Source organism: Nicotiana sylvestris, chromosome 2, assembly GCF_000393655.2.
Source record: "Nicotiana sylvestris chromosome 2, ASM39365v2, whole genome shotgun sequence".
NCBI classification, from domain to species: domain Eukaryota; kingdom Viridiplantae; phylum Streptophyta; class Magnoliopsida; order Solanales; family Solanaceae; genus Nicotiana; species Nicotiana sylvestris.
In genome coordinates this window covers 116,342,380-116,368,862 of record NC_091058.1, presented here as the reverse complement: position 1 = coordinate 116,368,862, position 26,483 = coordinate 116,342,380, and the positions used below count along the sequence as shown (strand labels likewise).

The window sequence follows — 26,483 nt, the reverse complement described above, 5'->3', positions numbered from 1 at the left end:
TACCCAATCTGGTTTAATAAGGATTGCATTAGGTGGCGCCTAAACGGCTAGTAAATTCTTTTAGCGAAATTATGATTAGTCCCACTAAGTTTATATTAGGTTCCAGTTGATAGATTGATTTTAAAACGCGAAACAGCAACTCCAATGTATAAGAACACTCTAATGGAATAATTTTACCCCCTTCTCTTACGGAGATTCAAAAGTTATTTTGTATTAGTAAACACATATCTATAAAATCTTTTTAAATAAAACAACAATCGACTATTTTTTAAATTATCCGTTTGTGTCATTTGAAGCGAAAAGCGTGCAAACTGTTAAGACAAAAATATATACTAGGTATCATGTTGGAGAAGAGGTTGGCTGAAAATGAGCTATTATTCTGATTCTTGTTAGATTCTACTTACACAGCCACTGCATCTAGCATGAATTGATCTGTTGCTTCTGACTGTGTTAAGTTTCCTTGCAATCTAGACAACTCAGCTCTTATTTCATCATACTGTGGATGTGAATGATCACTACAAGAGAACACATGGATATCGTTTATAAGCTCTAACCAGCTCAGACCAGGATCTTTTTCCAACATCAATTCCCTTATCTTTCTCCTGATATCTGAAACACCACCCCACCTACCAGTTGAAGCAAAAAAGTTTGACAGCAATACATTTGATGCACTGTCTTCTGCATCCATCCTCAAAACCTGCTTTGCGACACGTATACCTATGCTCTGATTTCTTTTACTTACGCAAGAACTCAGTAAAATTTTCCATAGTTGAAGGCATTCATCACCAAAAGGTGATTCCATTATAACATTCTCAGCCTCCTCTAGAAATCCAGCTCGACTCAACAAAGTGATCATGCAAGAATAATGCTTAAGGCTTGGTTCTAAACCAATACCTTTCATGTAATTCCAGAAGAATATACCCTGGTTGACCAATCCACAGTGGCTACAGGCCGCAAGCAGAGAGATAAATGTTACAGGATCTGGTTTTAGGCCATGTTGTAAAATATCATTGAACACCTTAAACGCATCCTCTGCCTTCCCATGGTAACCATATCCTCCGAGAATTGAGTTCCAGCATTTTAGATTAGGCGTGGTTACACAGGAAAACGTAAGCTCTGCAGCTGCAAGGTTTCCTATTTTAGCATACATATCAACCAAACTCCCACAAACGGTCATCTCAGCTATATAACCTGTTTTGATAGCCAGGGAATGAATCAGTTCACACTGCTTCATACATGCCGCTTCAGCACACACGCTTAAGGCACTGCTAAGAGTAAATTCATCAACCTTGTGGTCTTCCTGTAACATTCCATGGAAAAACCTAATAGAGCTCTCAGCATTACCATTCCTACAATGTCCAGCAATCATCTCAGTCCATAGGACAACATCCTTCTCCAGGATGCTAATGAAAATTCTTTGAGCAGACTCAACTTCCCCATAGTAAAAGTACATCGATATCAGTGTGCTTGCAATGTATACACTTTGACCGAGCCCCACCTTCTCAACTTGGCCGTGGAGTGGTTTCCCATAATCAGCTGCTGGATATGCTCTTGTAGCAGAAATTGCAGCTGCAAATGTATACTCGTCAGGTGTGAAAAGGGATGATTGTCGAAATTGGACAAACATAGTCATTGCCATCTCTCCATCTCCATTGTTTGCATATCCAGAAATCATTGAATTCCAAGATACCAGATCTGGTTTCTTTATTTTTCCGAAGACTTTCAAAGCTGCTTCATTATCACCACAACTAGAATACATGTCGAGCAGCGCATTGTACAAGGGCAAATCTGGTGCAATCCCGGAAACAATTACTTTAACATGAGTTGCTTCCCCTGCAAGACCATCTCTCAACCTGCTACAAGCACTCAACAGCGTTGTATAAGTGAAATTTGTCGGATTAACTCGAGCAGTCAACATGCTGTCAAATAGCTGAAGGCCTTCCATGGTCCTACCATTTTCCAAATATCCAAAAAATATGGTATTCCAAGCCACAGAATCTTTATCTTGCATGGAGCAAAAAACTTTCTCTGCACAATCCAGGAAGCCACAACTTGAGTACATCCCAAGTATAGAGGTTTGAGCACACACATCATACAAAAATCCAAACTTTATACATTGGGAATGAAGCACAGAACCTAGTACCTGATTCTTGAGGCCTGAACATGCATGTAAAAGGCTCGTAAAAGTTAACCCATTTGGCCTTAGGTTCTCACTTTGCAATTCAGCAAATAGACGGAAAGCCAAATGGGCAAGATGGGGTTTTCGAGAATAGGCAGAAATGAGGGCGTTGAAAGAGACGATGTTTCTGTCAGGCATTTTGTCGAACAGGATATGTGAGTCTTGGATGGACTCACATCGCGCATACATAGAAAGAATGTTGTTGAAGACATAAGGAGATTTCGAGGTGGCGGGTATAGAAGTGAGGATGAGGGCATGGAGCTGGCGTGCTTTGGTTGCTGATGTTATAGAGGCGCACTTATTGAGGAGAAGTGCTGCAATAGAAGAGGCCTCATTCAATGGTGGCATAAGTTGGTAGCTCTCGTCACTCCATTGAAGCAATTTGGAGTAGGGATTATGAGATTGAACTATCCAACATTACCAAATCTAGTCTAAATTTGTAATCCTTAGAAATGTATAATGTCTTAAAGGTTCATTGTAGTTTAATTGTATACAAATTTTAAATCTGGCGCAATTATTTTCTTTTATCCAACTTGAGAATATAAAACTAAATCAAAGAGTATTACAACATATTTGGTCAAGCTTCTACCATCACCTTATTTTGAAAAGCGTTTTTATCAATAATATTTTCTAAAAAAAGTAATTTTTGGTGGAAAATAGTTTGTATTTGATTATTAATTTAAAAAATTACATTTGAGAAGCAATTATGTTTGATCAAGCTTTTGAAAGAATATTTTTAAAGTTCGAAATTACTTTTCAAAAAAATGTTTTTGGGAGCTATTTTTTTAATGCTTCTTAATTGCCTACTCAAAACACTTATTTTTTTCAAAAAGTTTGGCCAAATATTAAAAAAACACCTTTGCCTAATAAAAAATTGATCCAACAAGCTATTAGTTTGGGAAAAGGTCCAACTTTACTCATGTGCTATTCAAAGTTTATTAACATTTGTTACACTTTTAGTCCATTTATACCTTTTCGCCCCAGTAAAGTGTCTAAATTTTTTGAGAAAAAAGATAATATACATAATAACTTTTCGTTACAGTTTAAAATTACTTTTAGATTGGAGCTTGAGGGTAAAACTAAGATATTTTTTTTAATAGCAAGTATAATATTACCCAAAAATGCAAGGATGAGAAAGTTGTTCAATTTGAATTTGAAACAATAGAAGGCAAATTTGACCCTTTATTCAAAATTTTCTGAATTTTTTTTAAAGAAAAATATATTTCTTAAACTACAATTTTTAACAGTTTAAAATGTACATGTCAAAAAGAAAAGAAAAGTGAGCCCTCTCGCCGAGTATTGCAATGGAACTTGAAATTGCTGATATAAAAGTAAAACTATCTCTGCTGAAAAGCAAGTTAACGTCCGGTCACCGGTGATATCAAGTCCGAGACTTGGTAGGTTAGTGTACATTCGTTCAGCAAAATCGCCGGAAAAAGAAACTTGCTGGAGGGCGTATGACAAACGAACACTCACGGCTGTGTTGTTTAATTGATCATTACCTCCGTCCTTATACTGTAAGCTCACTCTACCCACCCCCCAACCCCCCCCCACTGATTCTTAATTGCCTCTGTGTATTTTTTTCTTTTCACCTCATTTTACATAAAATGAAAACTCTATGCCTCTGCAGGAAACTGGGTCTGCTTCTTTAACCAAAGAAATGGAGAAACAACTTTTAATTGCTCTTTCACAGGTACTTGTTCCTTTCTTTACCAATCTCCCTATTGTGGGATTTTCTTTTTTGAGACTTTGAATTGAAGCAAAGTTAATGGATTAAAAGTTCCAACTTTTAGGTTTATACAGAAATCAAGCAGTGGATAAAGGAATATGACTCCGATAACAGCTCTGTAAGATTCTTTCTGTGTAATCTTATGGTTTTGCTTGGAAGTATCTTAGGGTACATTTGTTTGTTTGTGTAAATTTATTAGGAGGACATGGCGGGAAATTCTGTTGGTGGAGGTCAAATAATCCCTGAGTCACATGCTCATGATCATCATTGTTTAACCAAAGTTATTGGGGTCTTGGTAAGTTTTTCGATTCGAATACCCGTGATGAGGTATGACACACGGATTCCAATCTTTATATGATTTTTGGGGCTGATTGGTTAATTGGATTCACTGTGACAATACCATATTCTGTAGTACAGTTATGTGTATCAAATACTACTGTGAAGCTTTAAAGTACAAATGCTGTAACATGTTGGCCCCAGCATCGTGATGTTTTTTCAATTACCATCCTGGTATTTTCTCAATCTCCTGTTCAGTTTGGAGTTTAATTTCTGGACACTAATTAAGATCAAGAATTTAAGCTCATTTGACCATTGCTGGAAAATTGCCACAATCCTGATGAAAAATGATCTGATATGAAACCTAGTTGCTCAGATTCTCGTAAACTAAAATTTCATCTCATTTGATCAGTTTCAGTCCCCCCCCTCCCCCTTACTTTATTCAACCTTACAACTTTCTTATGATTTCCTATCTTCAGATGGTTGTGGTTGCAACAGAGAATCCATATATCCATCACCTAGTTGGCAATATCCTGGTGGTTGTTTCAGATTTTCTGGTCGAATCTGTACGTGATAAGATGGTGGCTTTGAAATCACTACATTGGCACTTCTTTGTTTTGATATTTTGTGTGTGTTAACAACTTCTATCTGCAGGAAAGCTTTTGGGGTGAATATATCAATTTACTGTATTTCTGCGTGAAAATTTCAATTTCTAATGGTCTTTCCTCTATGGGACATACGATGGAGGTCAAAGACTTGAAGGGGGATCCATCACCTTCTCATTTATTGAAGCTCAGCCTGAAAAGTGGAAGTTGGTCAACGGCAGCTGTTATCATGAGAGTTCTACACAGTATACTGAAACAGTTGAACCGAGATCTTATCGATCAAATTTTCAACATTTACTTGGAGGCTACCACTTCTTTTATCTCAAATATGCCGTGGGATTTGCTGTCAGAGGTCTACCATGCTCAAGGGGACTCCAGTCCGGACCATTTGCCTCAAATGCAAGAAGCAAAACCTAAGTCAATCCTAACATTTCAGGGATATCTTCTCCGATTGCTCTGTTCCTTGGTTAAAAGTGGTTGGACGGACACTGCTGTCAGCACTTCAGTAGAGCATCCATTTATTTGTGAAATCAAAAACCTACTTCCAAGACTTTTGATATCATGCCTTAGTAATGAACAGTGCCCTGATAATGTTGCCATCTCTCAATATCTTAAACATAAGATGTTGGTATGAATTCCTTCTCAACTCATTCTCATTAATTAGCATCTTTTATAAAATGCTTCCTGCTGCCAAGTATAGAAAAAATAGGTAACCTTATGACTTTCACTGGAAAAACATTGGTACTTACCATGATGATATATCCGATTTGAATGTCTGATATTGCTTTCAAACATTCAATTGAATTAAACTTCTCATAGAAACAGATTGATTTTCTCCTTCCATGGCCTGGATTTGCGTTTATTCCTGATTTAACCCCCCCCCCCCCCTCTTTTCTTGTTATGCTTTATATTGGTGCTTATCGAATTATCGTTGCTTTTTCCCACCAGTTGAGATGCAGTTTAGGTACTGGCTTCGCTTTTTCAATGTGCTATTGTTCTTTATGCTTTATACTACCTACGGTTTACTCTTACCCAATAAGCATAATTTGCGATGAAAGGTAAAACATTCTTATGGGGACAGGCAAGGTATATCCTTAGCTGATATCTTCCCTCAGCCAGTGTTTCATAAATGTTGGCAGTGTAGGCAGTTGATGGTAGTACCTAAAATTTTTTTGTTTTAAAAAGTGATAAATGTAATCAACGAATAACTTATTTGAATGACATGCTAATCAGGGTTATATGATCACAAAACCTTATGACATGCTGAATATGCCTCTCTTACTGATCCTTTCTGGAAGAAGGTAGGATTTTTTTTTTCTTAATACAAAATTTTTGACGTATTTCATTACCTTCTTAACAAGAAGGTAGGAAATTCAATTGTTAGTCTGTGCATCTAATGCGAGTGGCAGGGTGAAGTGCTTTTGTAAACTAGTGGAATCTGGTACGCTATTTGCTCTCTTTTCTTTGTTAGGTGGGCAATTATTGTTGATTTTAATTGCTCCTGAGAGTTGGTTCATCAAATGTTCAAGCAAAGGCAGGAAGAAGTCTCCATATGGCCCTTTATCCCCATTTTGTGTAGATGAAAGTAACTAACAAAATATTTTAAGGGCATTGTGGAAGATTAAAAAGTCGCTCTCTAGTTTTCTCAAACAACTTTGGTGTGAATTCTTTTTTATTTAACATCTATCTGGATCAAGATAGATGTGGGGAGAGGTGATTAGGCATCCAGTGCTCAATGGTGGCCGCACCCATTGAGGAGGAGGAGCACAGATGCCCGATGAGGAGGTGTGAGAGGTTGACATTGGAGGACCTACAAAGAGGTAGAGGTAGGCGGAAGAAGATGTGGGGGAGAGGTGATTAGGCAAGACATGGCGCAGCTTCAGCTGAACGAGGACATGACCCTTGATATGAAGATGTGGAGGTCGAGGATTAGGGTAGAAGGGTAGGTGGTAGATTTTTCATACCAGTAGTATTAGTACGCACTCTCCCATTCTGTTGGTAGTAGGTTTCTATAATTACCCGTCGTTTTCTTTCATTTTGATCATCTTATTATCGTATTGTTTTTATGCCCGCTTTTACATGGCTTTTTGGTGTTGTCCCTCTTGTCTATCTTTTAATTAATATGGTGCTTATGTTTTCCTGAGTTGAGGGTCTATTGGAAACAACCTCTCTACCTTCACAAGGTAGGGATAAGGTCTGCGTACATACTGCCCTCCCCAGACCACACGATGTGGATAATATTGGGTATGTTGTTGTTGTTGTTGTTGTCTATCTGGATCAATCAACTATGCCTCGATCCCAAATTGGATTGGGGTCTGTACAAATCCTCTGTAACCATTCTGTTCAATTCAAGCCTATTCTTTCTAATACTAAATAATTTGTCTATTGATGCAAATTAGGGGGTTATGCTTTATCTAATTTATTGAAGGATTACGCTCTTAGATGTTGCATTTGTACATGCATAACACCCCTTGATGCCCTGAATCCAATAACACTTGATCTATCATAGGAAAAGAAGTCGGATGGAGAAAGTTTAATATGCTAAATGCTACAGTTTAATCTAAAGTGTTACAATTAGGTGGATATGATGAGGCTTTCCTGTTTTTGCTTTTGTTGTAATAATAATCTCTTCCATTCCGAATAGATATATGCTCCCGTGTAATCGTTTTATGTTGTTTACAGTGGTGTGATAAGTATATTTAAATTTTTGTTTGGACATCCACCAATGACATCATTTAACTGAGTTGAGTTTGTGGTTGCAATACCTGTTCATTTTTTCAGATACTCATGATTCGACTTAGTAACCAAATCCATTTGGACCCCTCAATTGTAGTATCGTGGTTGCATCTTATCCACACTTACTTTCAAGATGTATTATTGCAACCTATGGATGGGCAGGAGTTTGGTCTAGATAAATATCTCGAAGGTTCTCCATTTGGGGTAATGACATTTGATATGGGGAAGAAATGCATTTCATCAAAGCATTTGCAAAGGCTGGCTATTTTCTTTTTCCTCAAATGTTCCTCTAGTTTGATGAACATGAAAGAGACGACTGATCAACATTATGCTTGTAAAAATCTTAAGTCTTGCTCAAGCTTTGATCTGAATCCCAAGTGTTGCAGCAGAAGAAAAGCTTTGCTAGAGCTCCACAAGTGGCTCAAAGAGCTTCTCCCTGGTGATAGTTTTGCTGACCATGATATGTACTCTGAGAAATGCATGGACTTCGTCTCATCCTTCTTGCAGCTATATATGCAAGAGGTTTGTGCTCTTGCTCACAATGACTGTTTTATTTTAACTTGTTCATTTTTTTTGGGTCCTCTAAATAAAATGGCTGAATTGCAGCTTCATAATTATATCTGATCTTCAAGGTTTGACAAGTTTTGGAACTGACTGTCGGTATGAGATAAGCTGGGGAACAATAAGAGCAGCGGAACTTATATTAGCTAGTTACTAGGAAACTCATATAGAGTGTTTAAATGCTCCCTGTGGTGCTATAATCGACCAAGAGTGAGGTACAAAACCTTGTATATGCAGTTGCATTAGAACTCTGCATCTCTTTTTTCTGTCCCTCTTTTCCCCTTTCTGTTAACTCTTTCCTCGGCAATTTTGGAGGAACCACTTGACTAAATCTGGAGAACTAATCCTTAGACTCTGAGATTTTTATGTTTATTCCTCACCGATTAGCACTGGCTCAATCCATCATTTGCATAGGTTTGTTGTCTAAGCGTTAGAGATTCATCTGTTATCATTGGACTTCCAATGGCTGAGGATTGCCTACTTCAAATGGTTTCTAGCTTGTTTCTAGGTTTTAGTATACCTCCTACTATATTATGATGTCCAGGACATAGAGCTCAGCTAAAGCTTCATATTTGGTTGATTTGATTGGCTGATTTTGCATCTCAGAAGTGGTTTGTGACGCAAAACCTGCTTGCTGTTCTTGTATGATAAATTATTCCAACCGGCTTCACTTTTCTGACTTTCCTTTACTGTTAAATTGTAGGATGATATACTATTTGAAATGCTCTTGCAAATGTTTTGCTTGCCATTTTACTCTGAACAAAAGTGAGTTGCACGTATATTACTTAATTCTAGAGATGATGTGAAGTAGTATATGGCAGTTCTTTTAGTGCTTCTTGTTGTATGTAGGTTTATTGATGAAGTGGCTTTCTCAACTGTTGAAGTGAGAGAGTTTTCTCTGATTTCACACCTTTTTCACCCAATACATTTCTTTCACCTATTCCTGGCTGGAGTAAGTTCGAAACATTCCCTTGTCCACTTCGTTGTTTACTCTCCTTCTGATGTCAAGACGAAATACTAGTATTTACCCATGCTGAGTGTTACCTTGCTTACAGATACACTATGATCATCAAGTTCTTCTTGATTATCTTATCTCAAAAGACACAGGAGCTAGCTCTGCTGAATATCTTTTGAGGTATGTACCAGACTCTACATTTTTATTTTCGTCTCTAGTCTTTGGACATGGCTATAAGATCTGTAAGTGGATCACATATGCGTACCACTTATGGTGTTTTGACAGGCCCAACCTTCATATGGTAAAGCATACTAGTCCCAAATTTGCAACCCATCTTTTTCTCCCAATTTTCAAGTATGATGAACGTAAAACGATCTGATATAGGATCTGATTTAGTCTATGTAAGGAGTTCCAGCTCTACCGTGTAGCATATTCAAAAATTACAAGAGCTCTATGTAAAAAACATCATCTTTTTTATCTTGCAAAAGTTCCTTAAATCGTCTTATGAATTAATTTTTCTTTTCCTAATATATCCTAAAAACCAAAACATAACCACATGTTCCTCCATTTACAGTGCATATTCATTTCTTTCGGTGATTGCTCCAAATCTAACTAGCATATTCAAAATCAGAGAATTGGAGCAACATTAGCCCCTCCTAAACAAAATATGTTGATTTATCTGTCTGATGTTTTCCATATAATTTCCACCTGTGTCCTCATAGGTGCCTACGTAAGGTATGTGATTCATGGAACATATTTGTGGAATTTTCATGGAGCGGAAAAGGTCGAAGCAGAAAGAGAAAAAAGTTTTCAGCAGATGATTATAACTATAAGGGAGAGATATCAGCTGTGCCAAGTTTTGTTAGTGGAGTTAGTTTACCACTTGAAAGCAAAAACCAAAAAGCCCATGGATGTTGCGATGAGGATTATGTAACTCAGATATCACCATTTGAGTGTGCAAGGAACTGTCTTTTTTCACTTAAAGCATCTATTGAAAGCCTTCACCTAAAGAACCTGTTTCCTTATAATCCACAAGTGCTACTACGTCGGTATGTTTGTTTGACATATTTCTGTACTTCCTCATTGGTTTCTATTGTATTCTTGGGATAGTATCCTTGCACTAAGCAAACTCCATAATACATTTATTATTTCCACCCCAAGTTCACTTTTCTGTATCCTAGTAATAGGAGATCTTATAATATGCTGTATTTTGTTTAAAGTGTAGCCTTTGTTTGATGTTTTGATTGGCTTATTGGATGTTCTTCACAGTTAGGTTAAGCAATTCTTACTTTGATATTTAAGCTTAATTGGGCAGTTGCTCCAAATCTATTTTGCTCAAATCATGCATATGTAGTTAATTGTTCAACTGCGCATGAATTTGTGAAGACAAATTGGTTTATAGTAATTTTTTGAGCCTTTGGGTAGCATTTTACATGTCTCCTGATAGTTTTGAAGAGTTTTACCTCCTAGAAACTTACAAAATATCTGTCTCGTTCTTTAGAATCCTTACTGCGAAGTTGGAATTGCATTTGGAGAACATGCAAAAACTGAGTTTGCAAACAACTTTTCGATCAATACCATCTAACTTGTCTAAAATGGGTTTTAGTTGCCTTAGAAGTTTTAGTTAATCCATGGATTTGCTTTGGACATTTTGTTAGCCTACCTGGACTTTATCTTTCTTCATCATCTGGAGGCAAATGATGAATTTCTTCTATTGATTTTCTTATTGCAGGATTTCATACTTATTACCCTTATTTAACTTACTTTTAATTTCTCATTCTTGGTTACTATGCACCATATTGTCTCTCAGACAAACTTTGTGGCGGGTCATACCTTAAATGTCACTTTGGACTGTTAAACCCTCACTGTTCTCCCCCCTCCCACTTCTTTTTATTTTATTTTTATGCTCAATTCGCTTTTTTTTTTTGGGGGGGGGGGGATGGGTTCTTTCATGATCTACATTGCCTTTTGATTTTGTGCATTTTAGGAATAAGTATCAAAATATTGATGAGGATATTTTTAAAAATTGAAGTAGCAAGTTGCATTGTCATCCTTTTAGCATTCAAGCCAATTTTTCAAGGATTACTAGCTCATTCATCATGTTCGTGTTCGTCAGCTGTTTTTTATTCATGCATTTCCAAAACTGAACACATTTTTGCTATTGATGTAAAGATCTTGATAGTTTAAGAATTCATTGTTCATGTATTGCTTGTTAATTATTGAAAAGATACTTTTATTTATTTATTTGAGGGGGTGAGGGAAAGCATTGGTGCAACAGCGAAGTTGCTCCCTTGGTGACCAAGGGGTAGGTGTGGCAACAGCCTTTATGCATAAATGCAAGGAAAAGGCTGTGTACGGTTTAAGCCCATTCTCCTCTTACCCTGGCACTAGCCTGGCGGTACTTCGTGCACAGGGTAAGCCTTCTTCAGGGAAGGAAGGACGGGGAGAACTGTTAATGATCAGAATTTAACTTATGCTCTTCATTGCAGTTTGATGCGATTTCAGGAGCTCTGTGGAAATCGAACATAAAAGCTCTCCAGTTGTCCTATCGCCTTGAAATCCATGTTCGATCTTATCCTTCCATGTCAACTTGAAATTGGCTAATCGAAGAAAGATTACAACTTGAAAGGGAGGATAAGTCTGGACTCATTGGAGTAAAATACAGCTGGGATGTGAATCCAGTATTAGCATTCTTGACTTTTGAGGCGAATGTTCTGACTTTGACTATGGAATGCTTATCACATTTCTGGACTGAACGGATAAATATTCTTCAGATGCCGACAGGTGATTTTAACAACTTCTCATCAAGTTCGTCCAGGGAAGCCAAGGTGAAAGGGCTCTTGGATCTTGTGCAGATGGCATAGTACTAAAAGTTTTAATTCCAGACTGGTGATATCTGGGGAAGTTGTTGCAGTTGTTAGTCTTGCCCGTTTAAGCATGAGTCAGGATCATCACATTGAGGGCTAGACACCTTGTACTGTTTTAAAGTGAACTTATTTTTATACTCAGGACTTCTATTTCTGCGTTTTTTAGGGTCAATATTATTATTGTTATTTTTTTAATCAGGTACGTCTTCGACTGTTTTAAGTTTTTCCGGGTGTGTGACTTCACATCAACATTCAACTCTGATATTAGATAACTTTGTTTATCAGGGTCTAGGCATAAGAAAAGAAAATTATCAAGCATTTTTGGCTCTATATTGGAGTAACTATAGTTAGTTAGCTCATTATAACTGTGGTTAGCTGTTAGAACTCAAGTTAGTAGTTAGTTAGTGGAGTAACTTAATTAAGTGTTTAAGTGTACAGTTAGAAGTAGTTAAATGCAACTGTGTATTTTTCTTAGGATGAAAAAATAAGCACTGTTTACTAAATCACTTCATCATAAAATACAAATACACTTCCTGTTTTCTTAGAAAAAATGGAGATGGACAGACTTAAATAGCAATATCTATCTTTTCAATTATGATTAAGACACCTGTTTATTTAAATAAAAAGTGAACGTTTGACATTTAAATAGGACGGTATCATGAGAATAAGTTGATAAAGAACGAAGATAATAAAAAATGGAGAGGCGTCTCGGTCCTTACTATCCCTATATAGGTAGGCTAATAAATAAAGAGAAATTTTCAGAAACAAATATGTTTTAGTGATTATTAGCTTGCTATAACTATCATTTACTAAGTTACTTCCTATAACTATGTTTTTAGTTGTTATAGACTGTATTCAATGTATTTTTGCTATTGTATTCATGAATACAGTAGCAAAACTCGGCGGAAAATAGGGGAGTCCAGCTAAGCAGAGAATGTATTCGACTGTATTCGCGAGCCGTATTCGTGAATGCAGTAACAGAATTTGCAAAAAAAAAGGTCTTCAACTATTTAAAAACGGTAAATGAATCAATTAACGCGATATACTCCTAATATAACTCAACAAATTCAATTATAACACGCAAAATTTGTATTTCCAGTTATAGAAAATATTCTCAACACGAAAAACAGCCCAAAATCAGAGCAATCTTCAGAGATTAAATCCATCCTTTAGTTTTTCAGTGGTATCTTTACTAAAGTATTTTTTAGTGGTATCTTTACAAATAGATTTATATATTGAAATTATATAATTACATTGAATACAGTTAAATACATCAAAATACATTGAAAACATGGAGTATAGCAGGTCATCTATAATACAAAAACATATGAATACATATATACATCTGAATACATAAATTATATTAATTAAAAAAGCATATGAATATATTCGTGGAATACAGCGAGATAGTGAATACAATGAAATACAACGAGCTATATTGAAATACAATTAAAAAAAAGACAGTGAATACAATAAAATATATGAAATACAGCGAGATACATTGAAATACAATAAATAAAAAGGTAATAGACTCTTCAAGGCAAAGCAACTACTTTTTTTTTTCTTTTGTCGTTTTATTTTCGCATTCCTTCACCTTGTCGAAATCTTCTTATAATCTCGTAGAATGAATTTGAATTAGTTGGACCGTGAATTTTGAATAACGAGTAGTTAAGCAAAAAAATCACTTTTCTACTTTCCATTCAAAATGGCGTGAAAGATGTTGGATCTTAGAGTTTTTCAACTTCAACTATTTTAGATCGTCACGTTTGGAAACCAAATGGTTTTATAATGTAATCATCACTTCAGAAAAAGAAGAAGGTATCGCCGGCCGGAGGAGGGGGGTTTAGGGGTGACACAACAAGGAAGGGGGAAAGTGGTCACCAACCAGATCTGTCGTTGGTGGAACACAACCCCTGCTAGGGTTTCTAAAAGCAGGGGAGGAAAAAACCGTGGGAAAAAGAGAAGAAAGAGGAAAGAGAAAGGAGGAGAGAGGGATGGGAGAGGGAGAGAGAAAAATAATACACAGCGTATTTAATGGCTTAAAGGTAGGAAGTGGCCATAAATAGATATTTTGCTATAAAAATTAAAAGGTAGCTATATGAGATAATTTTTTAATAGGGTATTTATTTATAATAAATAAGGTATCAACCTTTTCTATAGTAGGTAAAATTTTCATAAATAAATACTAACACCCAATGGATCTTCGAGGTTTTGCATTAACACCTTGTTTACCCTTAAAATCGAATAACAATTAAACTTATAAGTGATTTAAGGATATGTAATTTCACTTGATACAAAATGATAAATATAAGAATTAATGCTAGTAATTAACAGTAAAATAAAGCAAACCAATGTGATGAACAATTATGGCCCTCAAGCTAGACTGCCCTCGAACCAACTGAGTATGCTTATTGAAAAATATGAACTTGAACAACAGAGCTTGCAAGAGAAAATATAATATATTGCCTTGTTATACGTGAATGTATATTATTTAAAAAATAGTTAAGACCCTCTTTATATAGTAGATGAATCCTATTTATGGTATAATTCTAATTACAGAAGTAAACCCGTGATAGGCTGAATATCCGATCCTGACTCGATACATGCCGAGATTTCTGCCACGATCCTAGCTCGATCACGAATATCTCGGCTTTCTGCTATTTGACGTGGCAGACTTCCTTCGATCTTGCTCAGTTTCTTTCTCGCTTCGGTCTCGATCACGGCCGGCCTCGATCTTGATCTGCCATCGATTCACAAGCTTACCAATCCATCTTCGTACCATGTTCTGATATAACCGGGGCCGGGACTTGATCTTACGTCCCGATTTCGGTTAGTCGTACAAAATTAGACAAGTCCGATTTTGACTATATACAGATAGTCCCCTCATTTTTTGGAGTGCAATGACAAGAAGCGAATTGAATCTTCGAATTTACCCTCGGTTCTTTATGATGTAAGCATCGTGATGTAAGCGGCATAGGTGATCGAAACATCCCATCGGTTCAGATGTCGAGGCATTAAATGCCTGGAAGTTATTGTCGGCCACTATCGGTTCTGAACTGTCGTCTTCAACCTATAAATGTATCTTCCCTTTCTTGCCCAAACTTTACTTTCAATCTTCATATTTCTCTGCCTTCTACAGAACATTTTACCTTCAAGCTTTTGAGTTTCTTCGTTCGTTTTCCCCAAAAAATGAAATATCCCAATCTCTGTTCTCCCTTGTTCACGAAAACAAAATGGCCAAAACATCTAAAACCATTTCGTAGAAAGAAAAAGCTTCTTCGTCTCAGCCGGCCGACGAGCAACCAACGACAGAGCCACGCCCTGAAGAATTCATTCCCGGAGTGTACGTCCTTAACTCTGACTTCAAGGTTAAAAATACCCCCTCGGTTCTGGGCTGATGCGAGCCAATACCGAGGTATATATGCACGATCACCGGTGACCTCCTTGACCAAGTCAAAAAGGACTGCAACTTGGTTGACAAGCACGTGGTGGTGCCCTTGCCTGAGGATTCAATCACTACCCATGTGGAAAGGTTTCTAAGTGTTTACACTTACCCTTTAACATTGGGTCCCTTCGACCCGGTCATCGTGGATTTATGCAAGAAGTATGAAGTCACCCTCTGACAAATTCACCCCTTCTTCTGGAGGATAGTGATACTGCTCCATTTTTTTGTGAGCCAAGTCTACGAGCTTCCCTTCACCCTTGACCATCTCATACGCTTATATAACCCCTACTTTACCAAGGGGGCTTAATAAAGCTTCAATGTCGAGCTCCAAAGCCGCTTTCTCGAGCATAAATAAGGACAAGGATTGGGGTGGATGGGCCAATTTGTCCGAGTGAAGACCCCGGACCTGATCCCGGCCGAAATTGCCATTTTTGGAGAAATGGATTATGAGACATAAGTATAACTCCATTTTTAACTTCTGCTTATTACCTTCACTTTTTCATCCTTTCTTATTGGCATTTTATTTGATGCAGCCATCACCTGGATGCCGGGTGCAATTCCCCAGCTCGAGAACTGGGTCAGAAGCTTAGTGTCGAAATCAACACACGCTGAGCACATGGCGCGAATTGGTGAAAGGTCGATGGGAGGCCTGAAACCACGGTAAGTTTTCGTATAACTCGACAACTTTGATCACTGCCCGAAATTTTTCTCGATCTCACTTGTCCTTCTTTTGCAGGTCTCAGGTGGAACTTGCCCATGAGGCCCCTATCTGGTGACGAAGAAAACCTTCCCCAACAGTCTGCTCCGAAGCAAAAGACAAAGCGGAAAAGGAGAGGGGCTCTGATCTCTACGAAGTTGGATGAACAAAAGCCCAAAAAGAGGCGAACCCGTAGGGGAAGAGTCATCCCTCTAACAATAGACTCAGTCCTCAAGCTTCGGGATGAGCCCGAAGAGGGTGAACAAGAAGAAGAGAATGAAGATGATTCCGGACTGGTGGCCCGTGCACGAGCTAGCACAGGGGCGCGAAAAACTTCAGAGCTAGTGGGAGTCGACACTGCTTAGCCTAGGCTCAATGAGGTCGAGGAGGAGACTTTAGCCCAAGTCCTCGAGCCAAAAGGGACCGAAGATGTTTTACCTTGGGGCAAAGAGGCCGTTGAAGAGGCGATGAATCCCGGGCATAGAAATTGAGCTCGAGACTCCCCAAGATGGAGGCAGTTCCTCAAAAGACCCACTTGGGGTAATAGAGATCGGGGATTCTTCTTTGTTTCCTCCAGTCTCCGATTCCATGATACGTGATGCTCAGGACGCGGAGACTTGTCACAGGGAAAGAGCCCACAAAGAGGAGGATCTATTTCGTAGTTTTTTTGCTAGGGTAGAAGATTTTACTGGCCTGAGTGATTTGGAGGTTCCGAAGAAAATCTTGGGTGAGGCTTCCCCAAGTATTAAATTGACCAACTCCGGCCCCAAATGCCGCTCCTAGGTGCAAGCGGACAATCGCGATCACGGTCCCGGAGGATGTTTGGGTTCTTATTGCCCCCGTAGGGGTGGCCAACTACCTCGAGTGTTTGGTCACAGAGGAGGACCAAGCCTAGATGGATGAGGTCGGAATGCCTTGTGTTTTCAATAAAGCCCAACAGGCTCTAAACCGGGTAATTCCTGATTCTCCTGCCTATTTTCATACTTAGGTTTTTTCTCCCTTTGTATAACTTTTCCCTCCTATGTTTGCAGGCTTCAGTGCTTCATCATGAAGCTTTCCTCTAATTTCGGGGGGAACTGAGCCGTTATGAAGCCGAGATCCGGGGGCTGGCTGAGGAGAAGGATGCCTTCAAACTTCTCAGCGAGCAAAGAGAAGAGGAAGCTAGAGGTCTCCGTGATGAGCTAGAAACGGCTCAGAAAGAGTACACTGGACTGATGGAGCAGATAAGAAGAATTTTTGAAGTTAGTGATGGCAATTCAGGCATCATAGCTAACCGTTCGAACCCGTAGGTCCATCAAAAACTCGACGTGATCAAGTAGCTCTGTGAAGAAATAGATGCACTAAAAGCTGAGGCATAAGGATAAAAGGAGAAGATGGACCGCTTGGCCTCAGAGAAGAAAGCTGCCCGAGCTCAACTGACCTCGGCCGAGAACTAGCTTCGAAGCTTGAAAGTGGATGCCTTGGTGCAAGCCAAGAAAATTGAGGAGTTCTAGTATCGGTTGGGTTCAACAACTTCTGATCGAGAGAAGCTGGCAATAGAACTTGTAGCGGCCAAATTGGAGATCGAAACGGCCAAGGCCCATGCTGATGTTATGGTGGCAGTCTATCGGACCGACGCTGAAGCTGCTCAGGCTCGGGCAAAGGAGGTCACCAAGGTTGCTCAGGTTCAAGCGAACTGGGTTGTCGAGCATGCTAAATGCCATTCCCGAAGAGAGATTCTCGAGATCCACGCTTGTGGCTTTATCCTGCTGCTGAGATCGAGAGTGCCAAAGAGCTTGAAGCTGAAGCCAAAGTGTTGGCCTTCCCTGACGATGCCGATTCTGGGAGTATGAGCGGGTCCGAAAGTGGGGAAGACCCTGGGAGTGAGGATGCTGCTCTCGAAGAAGACTAGGCCCTTAGGATTTGTATTTTTTTTCTTCGTGTTTCTTTTAGGGCCATTTTGGCCTTTGTAGAGAATTCTGGTCGGGCCATGTTGCCCTTGTAAATGATTTTTGATATATATAAAATTTTCTTTCCTTTCCATGTCTTATGAATCTGTCGTCCTTTTTTTGTTATTTCATATAAAGATCAAAATGCCTTAGCATAATATCATGAAGCTATGTTCGAGGGTCCATGGTTTGGGAAAGGTAAGGGCTGATATTAAACCTTGTTTTCAATATTTTCTAATTGATGGATCCCGAATGATAACTCGAATTTTGAGTTTATGTAACCCTTAAGTTTAATGATTGAGTGAGGGACCGATCGAACTTGAAATAAGGTTGCCTTTAGGCTTTTAGTCGAGTGTCAATGATTTCTCAAACTCAAGGTAAGGGTCTGCTCGAACTCGAAATAAGGTAGTCCTTAGGATTTTAATCGAGTGAGAATGATTTCTCGAACTCGGAGTGAAAGTAGCCCTTTGTAAATTTTTGTAATCGGCTGATCTGGCCTTTGTAAAATGATCGTTTAATCATATATATAAGTCTTTTCTACCCTTTTTGGCTTTTAAAGTTTTCCTTTGTTTATCATTCATGTTCACAGAGGTTGCAGTGCATTAGCACGAAGTAAGGAATCGTTCGAGAGTTTGAACAATTTCGTACTCATTAGAGTTTTCGAGGCTTGATATTATCGAAGCCTTTTATGATTTTGCCGGGGGTAGCCCTTTTAACCGGTTTATGAAAGATTCGAAGGCCTGTTTTGTTACAAAATTCGGACGTCTCAGAGCCATATTAATTTGGTTATAGTCTCTTTGGTCCGGAATTTACCCCTTGGGCTTATTTTCTCGTTTTACTTCGAGCTTGCCCGAAGTGTCAGTCCCCGAGAGGGATAACCGTGGCCTATAAGAATCGAGAGTTGCCTAAAAGGTCTTATGAATTCAATCTCATTTATTTTTTCGGATGGCAGTCCTCGAGTGTGAGGGTAATTATCCGAACTTCGATTATGATCGGCCCTTAAGCCATAATAGATTGAGAGTGTAAAATTGTAAAGTATAATTTTTTTTCTAAGGCATGATATATTGGCAAGGAAAAATACTTCTCTTTATAATTGATTATACATGCATACATGTTTGTGCCAGGGCTCGAGCAAATTACGCGGGCACGGTTTGTTTGACCGTTTGACCCTTACAAATTTTCCTATCGAGGCCCTGATACCATGAAGTAATTTCCTCACAACAAAGTTGACGTTTGAGGGTAATGCCCCCAATATTCGAGGTTGATTGTAAAGAAGCCTCGATACTGTTGACTTGTTCTAAGTTAGCACGATCAATGGTTGCCTCGTTAAAACCCTCACCGGAAAACCCTTATGGGACAAAACCGGTCTAAGGAAAAAAGAGAGCAACACGTGTTTTCAGACCTAAAGTCTTCGTGTTGAGGAGTCCATTGCTGTTTCTAATCGAACACCTGCAGGAGTTAGTTTAAAATATAAATGAAAATGAAGAAGGTCGTACCTTAACAGTAATATCGTTTTGGGTGCAATATATTCCAGTTGCTCAGTAATTGTTCACCATTCATTATACCGATCTTGTAAGACCCTTTTCCGATGATTTCGAGAACTTAGTATGGTCCTTCCCAGTTCGGACCCATATTTCTTTCATTTGGATTTCGGGTGTTGAGGGTGACATTTCTTAGCACCAAGTCCCCGATGTTGAAATGTCGAAGATTGGCTCTTCGATTGTAGTACCTTTCGATCTGCTGTTTTTGAGCGGCCAATCTAACGAGGGCAGCTTCGCGTCTTTCGTCCAACAATTCTAGGCTCGTATTCATGGCCTCGTTATTTGACTTCTCTATTGCATATCAAAATCTGATGATGGGTTCTCCGACTACAACTGGGATTAGAGCTTTGGCTCCATAAACTAATGAGAACGGTGTTGCTTCGGTACTGGATTTCGTCGTTGTGCGGTACGCCCATAGAACCTCGGGCAATATCTCTCTCCACTTCCCTTTGGCATCGGTCAACCACTTCTTAAGGTTCTGAATGATGGTTTTATCGGTCGATTTGGCCTGTCCGTTTCCACTGGGATGATAAGGCATCGATAGGATTCTCTTAATCTTGTGATCCTCGAGAAATTTAGTCACTTTGCTATCGATGAATTGCTTTCCATATCACACACGATCTCAGAGGGCATCCCAAATCGACATATGATGTGATCCTAGATGAAGTCTATGACTTCTTTTTCTCTGACTTTCTCTAAAGCCTGTGCTTCAACTCATTTAGAAAAATAATCAGTCATAAATAAAATAAACTAAGCTTTACTTGGGGCCGATGGAAGAGGGCCGATGATGTCCATTCCCCGCTTCATGAACGGCCATGGGGATAAGACCGAATGAAGATGCTCTCCAGGCTAGTGAATCATTGGCGCATACCTTTGGCATTGGTCGCATTTTCGAATGAACTCCTTTGCATCCTTCTCCATATCGGTCCAGTAGTATCCTGCTCTGATTATTTTGTGGGCCAATGATTCAGCACCAGAGTGATTTCCACAAGTGCCTTCCTGAACTTTCCGTAGGACATATTCGGTATCTCCCGGTCCCAAACATATTGACAATGGTCCATTGAACATCCTTCTAAATAACGTTCCATCTTCGGACAAAGTGAACCGTGCTGCCTTTATGCACAGGGCTCTCGATTCCTTTGGATCCGATGAGAGCTTTCCGTTCTTTAATTACTCTATGTACTTGTTTATCCAATCCCAAGTCAAACTTGTGGAATTTATCTCGGTGTGGCCTTCTTCGATCACCGACTTCATGAGTTGTACGACAGTCCCCGAGTTGAGTTCGTCGTCTTCGATTGATGAACCCAGATTGGCAAGAGCATCGGTTTCGCTGTTTTGTTCTCGAGGTACATGCTGCAAGGTCCACTCCTTAAACCGGTGTAGAGTTGTCTGTAGTTTATCCAAGCACCTTTGCATTCGATCTTCTCGGACTTCAAAAGTCCTATTAACTTGGTTTACCACGAGGAGGGAATCACACTTGGCCTCTACGACCTTTGCTCCCAAACTCTTAGCCAGTTCGAGACCTGCAATCACGGCCTCATATTCGGCCTCATTGTTATTCAATTTCGTAGTTCTAATAACTGCCTAACTGCATTACCCGTGGGTGATTTTAGTACGATGCCTAGTCCGGACCCCTTCACGTTCGAAACACCGTCCGTAAAGAGGGTCCATACTCCCAAAGATGTACCTGATTTTATTAGTAGTTCCTTTTTGACCTCGGGTACAAGGGCCGGTGAAAATTCAGCCATGAAGTCTGCTAAGATTTGAGAGTTGATGGAGGTTCGAGGTCGATACTCAATATTGTAACCACTGATTTCGATGGCCCATTTGGCCAACAGGCCCGACAGTTCGAGTTTGTGCAAGATATTTCGAAGAGGATAAGTTGTCACAACACATACTGGATGACATTGGAAGTATGCCTTTAGTTTCCTAGAGGCACTTACTAAGGCAAGCTCTAATTTTTCTAAGTGTGGATATCTAGTCTCGGCCTCACCTAAGGTCCGACTAACATAATAAATAGGAAACTGCTTACCTTGTTCTTCTCGGACCAGGACTCCACTTACTGCTATCTCCGAGACTACCAAGTACAAGTAAAGTTGTTCGTACATCTTCGGGGTATGAAGCAGCGGCAGGCTCGATACGTACTGCTTTAGTTCTTCCAAGGCCTGTTGACATTCCGGGGTCCATGCAAAATTGTTCTTCTTCCTAAGCAGCAAGAAGAATCGGTGACTCCGATCTGAGGACCTTGAAATGAATCTCCCCAGGGCGGCTATGCGCCCGGTTAGCCTCTTTACGACCTTTATATTATCTACGACCTTGATATCCTCGATAGATTTGATTTTATCAGGGTTGATCTCGATCCCCCGATTGGACACCATGAAGCCAAGAAACTTGCCCGAGCCAACCTTGAATGCACTCTTTTCTCGGTTGAGCTTCATATTGTACTTCCTCAGTATATCGAAGGTTTCTTACAAATGCTTTAAATGGTCCTCTACTCGCAGAGATTTAACTAGAACGTCATCGATATAAATTTCCATAGATTTCCCTATTTGTTCTTCGAACATTCGATTTACTAGGCATTGATAAGTTGCACCAATATTTTTTAGTCTGAATGGCATTACATTATAACAGTAGGTGCCATACTTCGTGATGAATGAAGTTTTTTCTTGGTCTTCCAGGTTTATTTGTATTTGGTTGTACCCGGAATAGGCATCAAGAAAACTAAGAGTCTCGTGGCCGATCGTGGCATCAATCATATGATCGATGTCAGGCAAAGGAAAAAAATCCTTGGGGTATGCCTTATTTAGGTCTTTATAATCTACACATATTCTAAGTTTGTTTCCCTTCTTAGGGACTACCACTTCGTTTGCTAGACTTTCGGGATACTTTACTTCTTGAATGGATCCTATTTTGAGAAGTTTGGTTACCTCGTCTTTGATGAAGGCATGTTTAATCTCGGACTGGGGCCTTCTTACCTGGCAGAATTTAGGATCCAAGATCAACTTGTGAGTGGTAATTTCCGGCGGGATCACTGTCATATCGAGGTAGGACCAAACAAAGCAATTCATGTTAGCTATAAGGAAATGAATAAGTTTTTTCATAAGCTTAGGGGTTAGCCCCGTGCCTAAGTATACCTTTCTAGATGATGTTCGGTCAGTGTGATTTGTTCCAGCTCTTTGACCCTGTTTATTTGGCGGCGTCAGAGTTATCGGGAACTACAAAATATCGAGGTATCCCATAGTCATCGTCCTCATCGGTATCCCGCTTTTCCGGTTGGTTCGAGGCTGGTGTTTGTGGTTGATATTTAGCCTCTTTCTTTCCCTTAGAGTTTGATCCCTTTGCTGAAGAAAGTGCTTACATCGATATTAATTCGTCAATTGCAAACATCTCCTTGGCAGCATGCTGTTCCCCGTACACTGTTTTGACTTCTTTAGATGTCAAGAATTTCAGAACTTGGTGAAGGGTCGAGGGTACCTCACTCATGTTATGGATCCAAGGCCTTCCGAGCATGGCGTTGTACCTCATGTCTCCCTCGATTACATGGAACTTTGTTTCTTGGATGGTCCCGACCACGTTCACTGGCAAAAAAATCTCACCTTTGGTGGTTTCGCTCGCCATGTTGAAACCGTTAAGTACTCGGTCTGCGGGCACAATTTGATCTTGTAGGCTGAGTTGTTCTACAACCCTCGATCGAATAATGTTGACCGAGCTACTTGGATCAACCAAAATACGTTTAAATTGAATTTTATTCATAAGGACAAATATTACCAGTGCGTCGTTATGAGGTTGTTCGATCCCTTCCGCATCTTCATCGTTGAAAGACAAGGTTTCTTCTGGTAAGTAGTCCCATGTTCATTTTCCCTTGTGATCGTCACCTTGGTGTGCTTAAATATCGGTCCTTGAGGAATGTAGACCCCTCCAACGATCATGTAAATCACGTGCTGCGACTCTTCTTGCTCGATTTGCCTGAATCTCTATTTTTGAAGTGATTCTTGGCCCGATCACTTAAGAATTCTCGAAGGTGGCACTTATTGAACAATCGGGCTACTTCATCCTTTAGCTGTCTGGAATCTTCTGCTTTATGACCATGGGTACCATGATACTTGCATATTTGGTTTGGATTTCTCTGGGCCAGATCGGTTTGTACAGGTCGAGGCCATCTAGTATCTTTGATACGTCCAATGGCCGATACTCTGGTAAAAACATCTATGTTGAAGTTATATTCTGACAATCAAGGTGCTTCTTTGGAACCGACGTCCCTATTGAAACCACTTTTGCTTATTAGCCCTCGGGAGCTCTGTCCCCGATCATTCCTTCAATCATTCTGAACGGGGTTGCGTCCCGGCCTGTTATTTCTCTGATCTTCACTGTATGGCTGATATCGGTCTCTGTTCGACCGTGGTTCTCGGTCGAGGTCCCTTTTAATTTTATCCACCGGCCTGTTAGGATAAATCGAACCGATTGGAACCCTCAGTTGATCATCCTTGACCCTAATCTCGACTGAGACCGATTATTGTAAGGCTCCGCAAAATTCTTCCTAAAACTCGGAATTTCGTAGTGCCAAGTTAGATTTATGTGTTGTTTCGGACTTTTTGGATTGAACAGTATGCTACATAGTTAGAGGAAAGTGTTTTGCAGAAATATGTATTTCTGCGGCCCATTATACGACCACATAATCACTCCGTGGGCTGCATTTTGGCTGCAGAGCAAGGCAGTCTTTTGGGCCAAATTTAAGGTTCATTTTCGCGGCCAATTATGCGACTGCATAGCCATTTTGCGGGTTGCACTTTGGCCACATAACCATTCTTGAACTTTTGTGAAGGGAGGTTCTACGGCGCATTATGCGACCGCAGAACAGATCTGCGGACCGCATATTGGCTGCAGACCGAGGCAAAAAATTTAGGTCCCTGACGTCCACTTCGCGACCATTTTGCGTGCCACATAGCCATTATGCGGACGCATATGCAACCGCAGATCCGTGTCGGGGCTCCAAATTTCTTAATTTTAAACCCGATCCCATGTCGTTAAAACATATGCTAAGGCTCATTTTGAGCCTATTCCTAACGTTTTAGAGTGAGAGAAGGAGTCCTACAGTGAGAGAGTGATCCTCAACCAATTATTCCTGAATTCTTGCATAAAAATCCTTGAAAATTGTCAAGTGAAGTTCACTAAGTCCTCACATTAAAGGTAAGAATCTATGCGTTATCTCTTAATTTCAAAAATTCTACTAAAATGGGTAATTAGCAAGATGGTTCATGGGCTTGAGGGTTGTTTGTTTTACATGCATGGGTGGTGAAAGAATGTAGGAAGAGTATGGGCTAAAAATGATAAAAGATGGGTTGTGGAATGATGGAATCTTACACAAAACGAGTCTTAAAACATAATGAACACATAGTGTTTGATATAATGATTTAGTGAGCTAGAATTATACATCATTCTCCTAATATTGGGTTCAATTCTGCTATATTGCAAAATAGAATGAAGTTGATAGTTTCGGAAACATCTTAAAGTTATAAGAGCTCAATTGAGGTATGCATGGCTAAATCCCCTTCTTCTTAGAATCGAACCTCTGGTGTTCACGTAATTGGTGTAAGTCCCTAAATTGATCATACTAGAATTGACTACCATAATGTGTTGTGCTGAAAGATTCATGTTCGATAATTGTTCTAAATATTTACCATGTCATCATGCTATTTGAGAATGTGTTTGAAATGTGGAATATGTGTTGAGAAAGGTCAAGAATTCATGTCAAGAATCGAATAAAGATTGCTATGCTAATTTATATGAAAAGCCTCCGTGTGATTAGGATTTTCTAAGCTTTTCCCTTATGTGTGCAATGCCTTATATGATAGGCTTTATTGATGTTGATGATAGTGTTATTTGAATGTATAAAAAGGGAAACCTGGATTGTAAGATACGACCAAGAGCCAAGAACGACTTAATAAATGAGGCCACTCGTGCCATGCATTAAAATATGGGAAGGAAATGTGAATTGAGATGAACGATTGAAGGGATGATGTCTCAACTGAGATGACCTAGCCGATCGGGCCGTGAGCAGACACCATGGCGCACACATGGTGGTAACTGTGCTAGAAATGATTGATTGAAATTGTGAATATGGTTGATGTCTCAAATGAGATGACCTAGCCGATCGGGTTGAGATCGGACTCCGTGTAGGAACACAGTGGTATTGAAAATTGTGGCACATGGCACTATGCTTATCAACCTAATAATATGGAAATTGAACCGAGAACTATGTAATCCTTACTTGATATTTTTCATATTTGTTTGAAGCTCTTATTGTACATCATAACTACTTCCTCTTTGTTTCATTGTTCATTCTATTAAGATTGGTGCTTAGCTTTACATACTAATACTATTCGACAGTACTAACGTCCCTTTTGTCGGAGGCTTTACATCTTTAAATGGATGTAGGTGGTTCCATATCAGACATAGTTGATTGCAGCTAGTGGTGCACCCTCTTTCCAGCTAACTTGGTGAGCCCCACATCATTTCGGGGTCCTATATCTTTTGTATCTCTTGTTTACCTTCTTATCATGTTTTGAGGTATAGCCGGGGCCTTCCTGCCGATACTTTTGTAGCACTCTCTTTTGTATCTACTTAGAGGCTCCATAGACGTTATGTGGGTGTTGGGAAGGTCAATGGATTACGTTATGTTTTGGATTCTTGTTCCACTAAATCGTAAGGTGTATGTATTTTGAAATTTAACAATGATGTAGCTAATGAAATGGCTTAGTAATGAACCTGTATGATCTCCTATTGTCAAATTAATGAAATTATGTCTTTTCTTGATCGTAAGTGAGTTGGGTAAAAAGTGTCTAACAGGCTTGCTTGGCCGAGTTCACTCGGTTAAGCGCCGTTCGCGCTCCCCGAGCTTGGGGCATGACAATTATGTACATCAGTCCAAGTGACAGCTGGATATTTGACCAAATTCTGCTTCAAC

The 26,483-nt window shown here is 39.5% G+C and overlaps 2 protein-coding genes across 5 annotated transcripts; one reads left to right on the top strand and one right to left on the bottom strand.

The window, feature by feature from the left end:
- Nucleotides 1-356: 356 nt before the first annotated feature.
- LOC104210202 (pentatricopeptide repeat-containing protein At3g50420) lies at nt 357-2,260 on the bottom strand. The gene is made up of 2 exons (XM_009759035.2): nt 2,144-2,260; nt 357-2,028 (listed from the first exon to the last, which is right to left on the bottom strand). The coding sequence occupies exons 1-2, from the start codon at nt 2,163-2,165 to the stop codon at nt 401-403; spliced, it is 1,650 nt and encodes a 549-aa protein (XP_009757337.1). The 5' UTR covers nt 2,166-2,260; the 3' UTR covers nt 357-400.
- A 1,195-nt stretch (nt 2,261-3,455) lies between these two features.
- LOC104210203 (uncharacterized) lies at nt 3,456-12,238 on the top strand. Of its 4 annotated transcripts, XM_009759037.2 has the most exons (12): nt 3,456-3,696; nt 3,810-3,872; nt 3,973-4,026; nt 4,108-4,203; nt 4,664-4,750; nt 4,839-5,417; nt 7,571-8,047; nt 8,790-8,851; nt 8,936-9,038; nt 9,142-9,221; nt 9,764-10,090; nt 11,531-12,238. In XM_009759037.2, the coding sequence occupies exons 1-12, from the start codon at nt 3,637-3,639 to the stop codon at nt 11,568-11,570; spliced, it is 2,028 nt and encodes a 675-aa protein (XP_009757339.1). In that variant the 5' UTR covers nt 3,456-3,636; the 3' UTR covers nt 11,571-12,238. The 4 variants fall into 4 exon arrangements, with proteins under 4 accessions (XP_009757339.1, XP_009757338.1, XP_009757341.1 ...); XM_009759036.2 differs by lacking the exon at nt 11,531-12,238 and having other exon boundaries at nt 9,764-11,267; XM_009759039.2 differs by lacking the exons at nt 3,456-3,696; nt 3,810-3,872; nt 3,973-4,026; nt 11,531-12,238 and having other exon boundaries at nt 4,114-4,418; nt 9,764-11,267.
- Nucleotides 12,239-26,483: the final 14,245 nt, after the last annotated feature.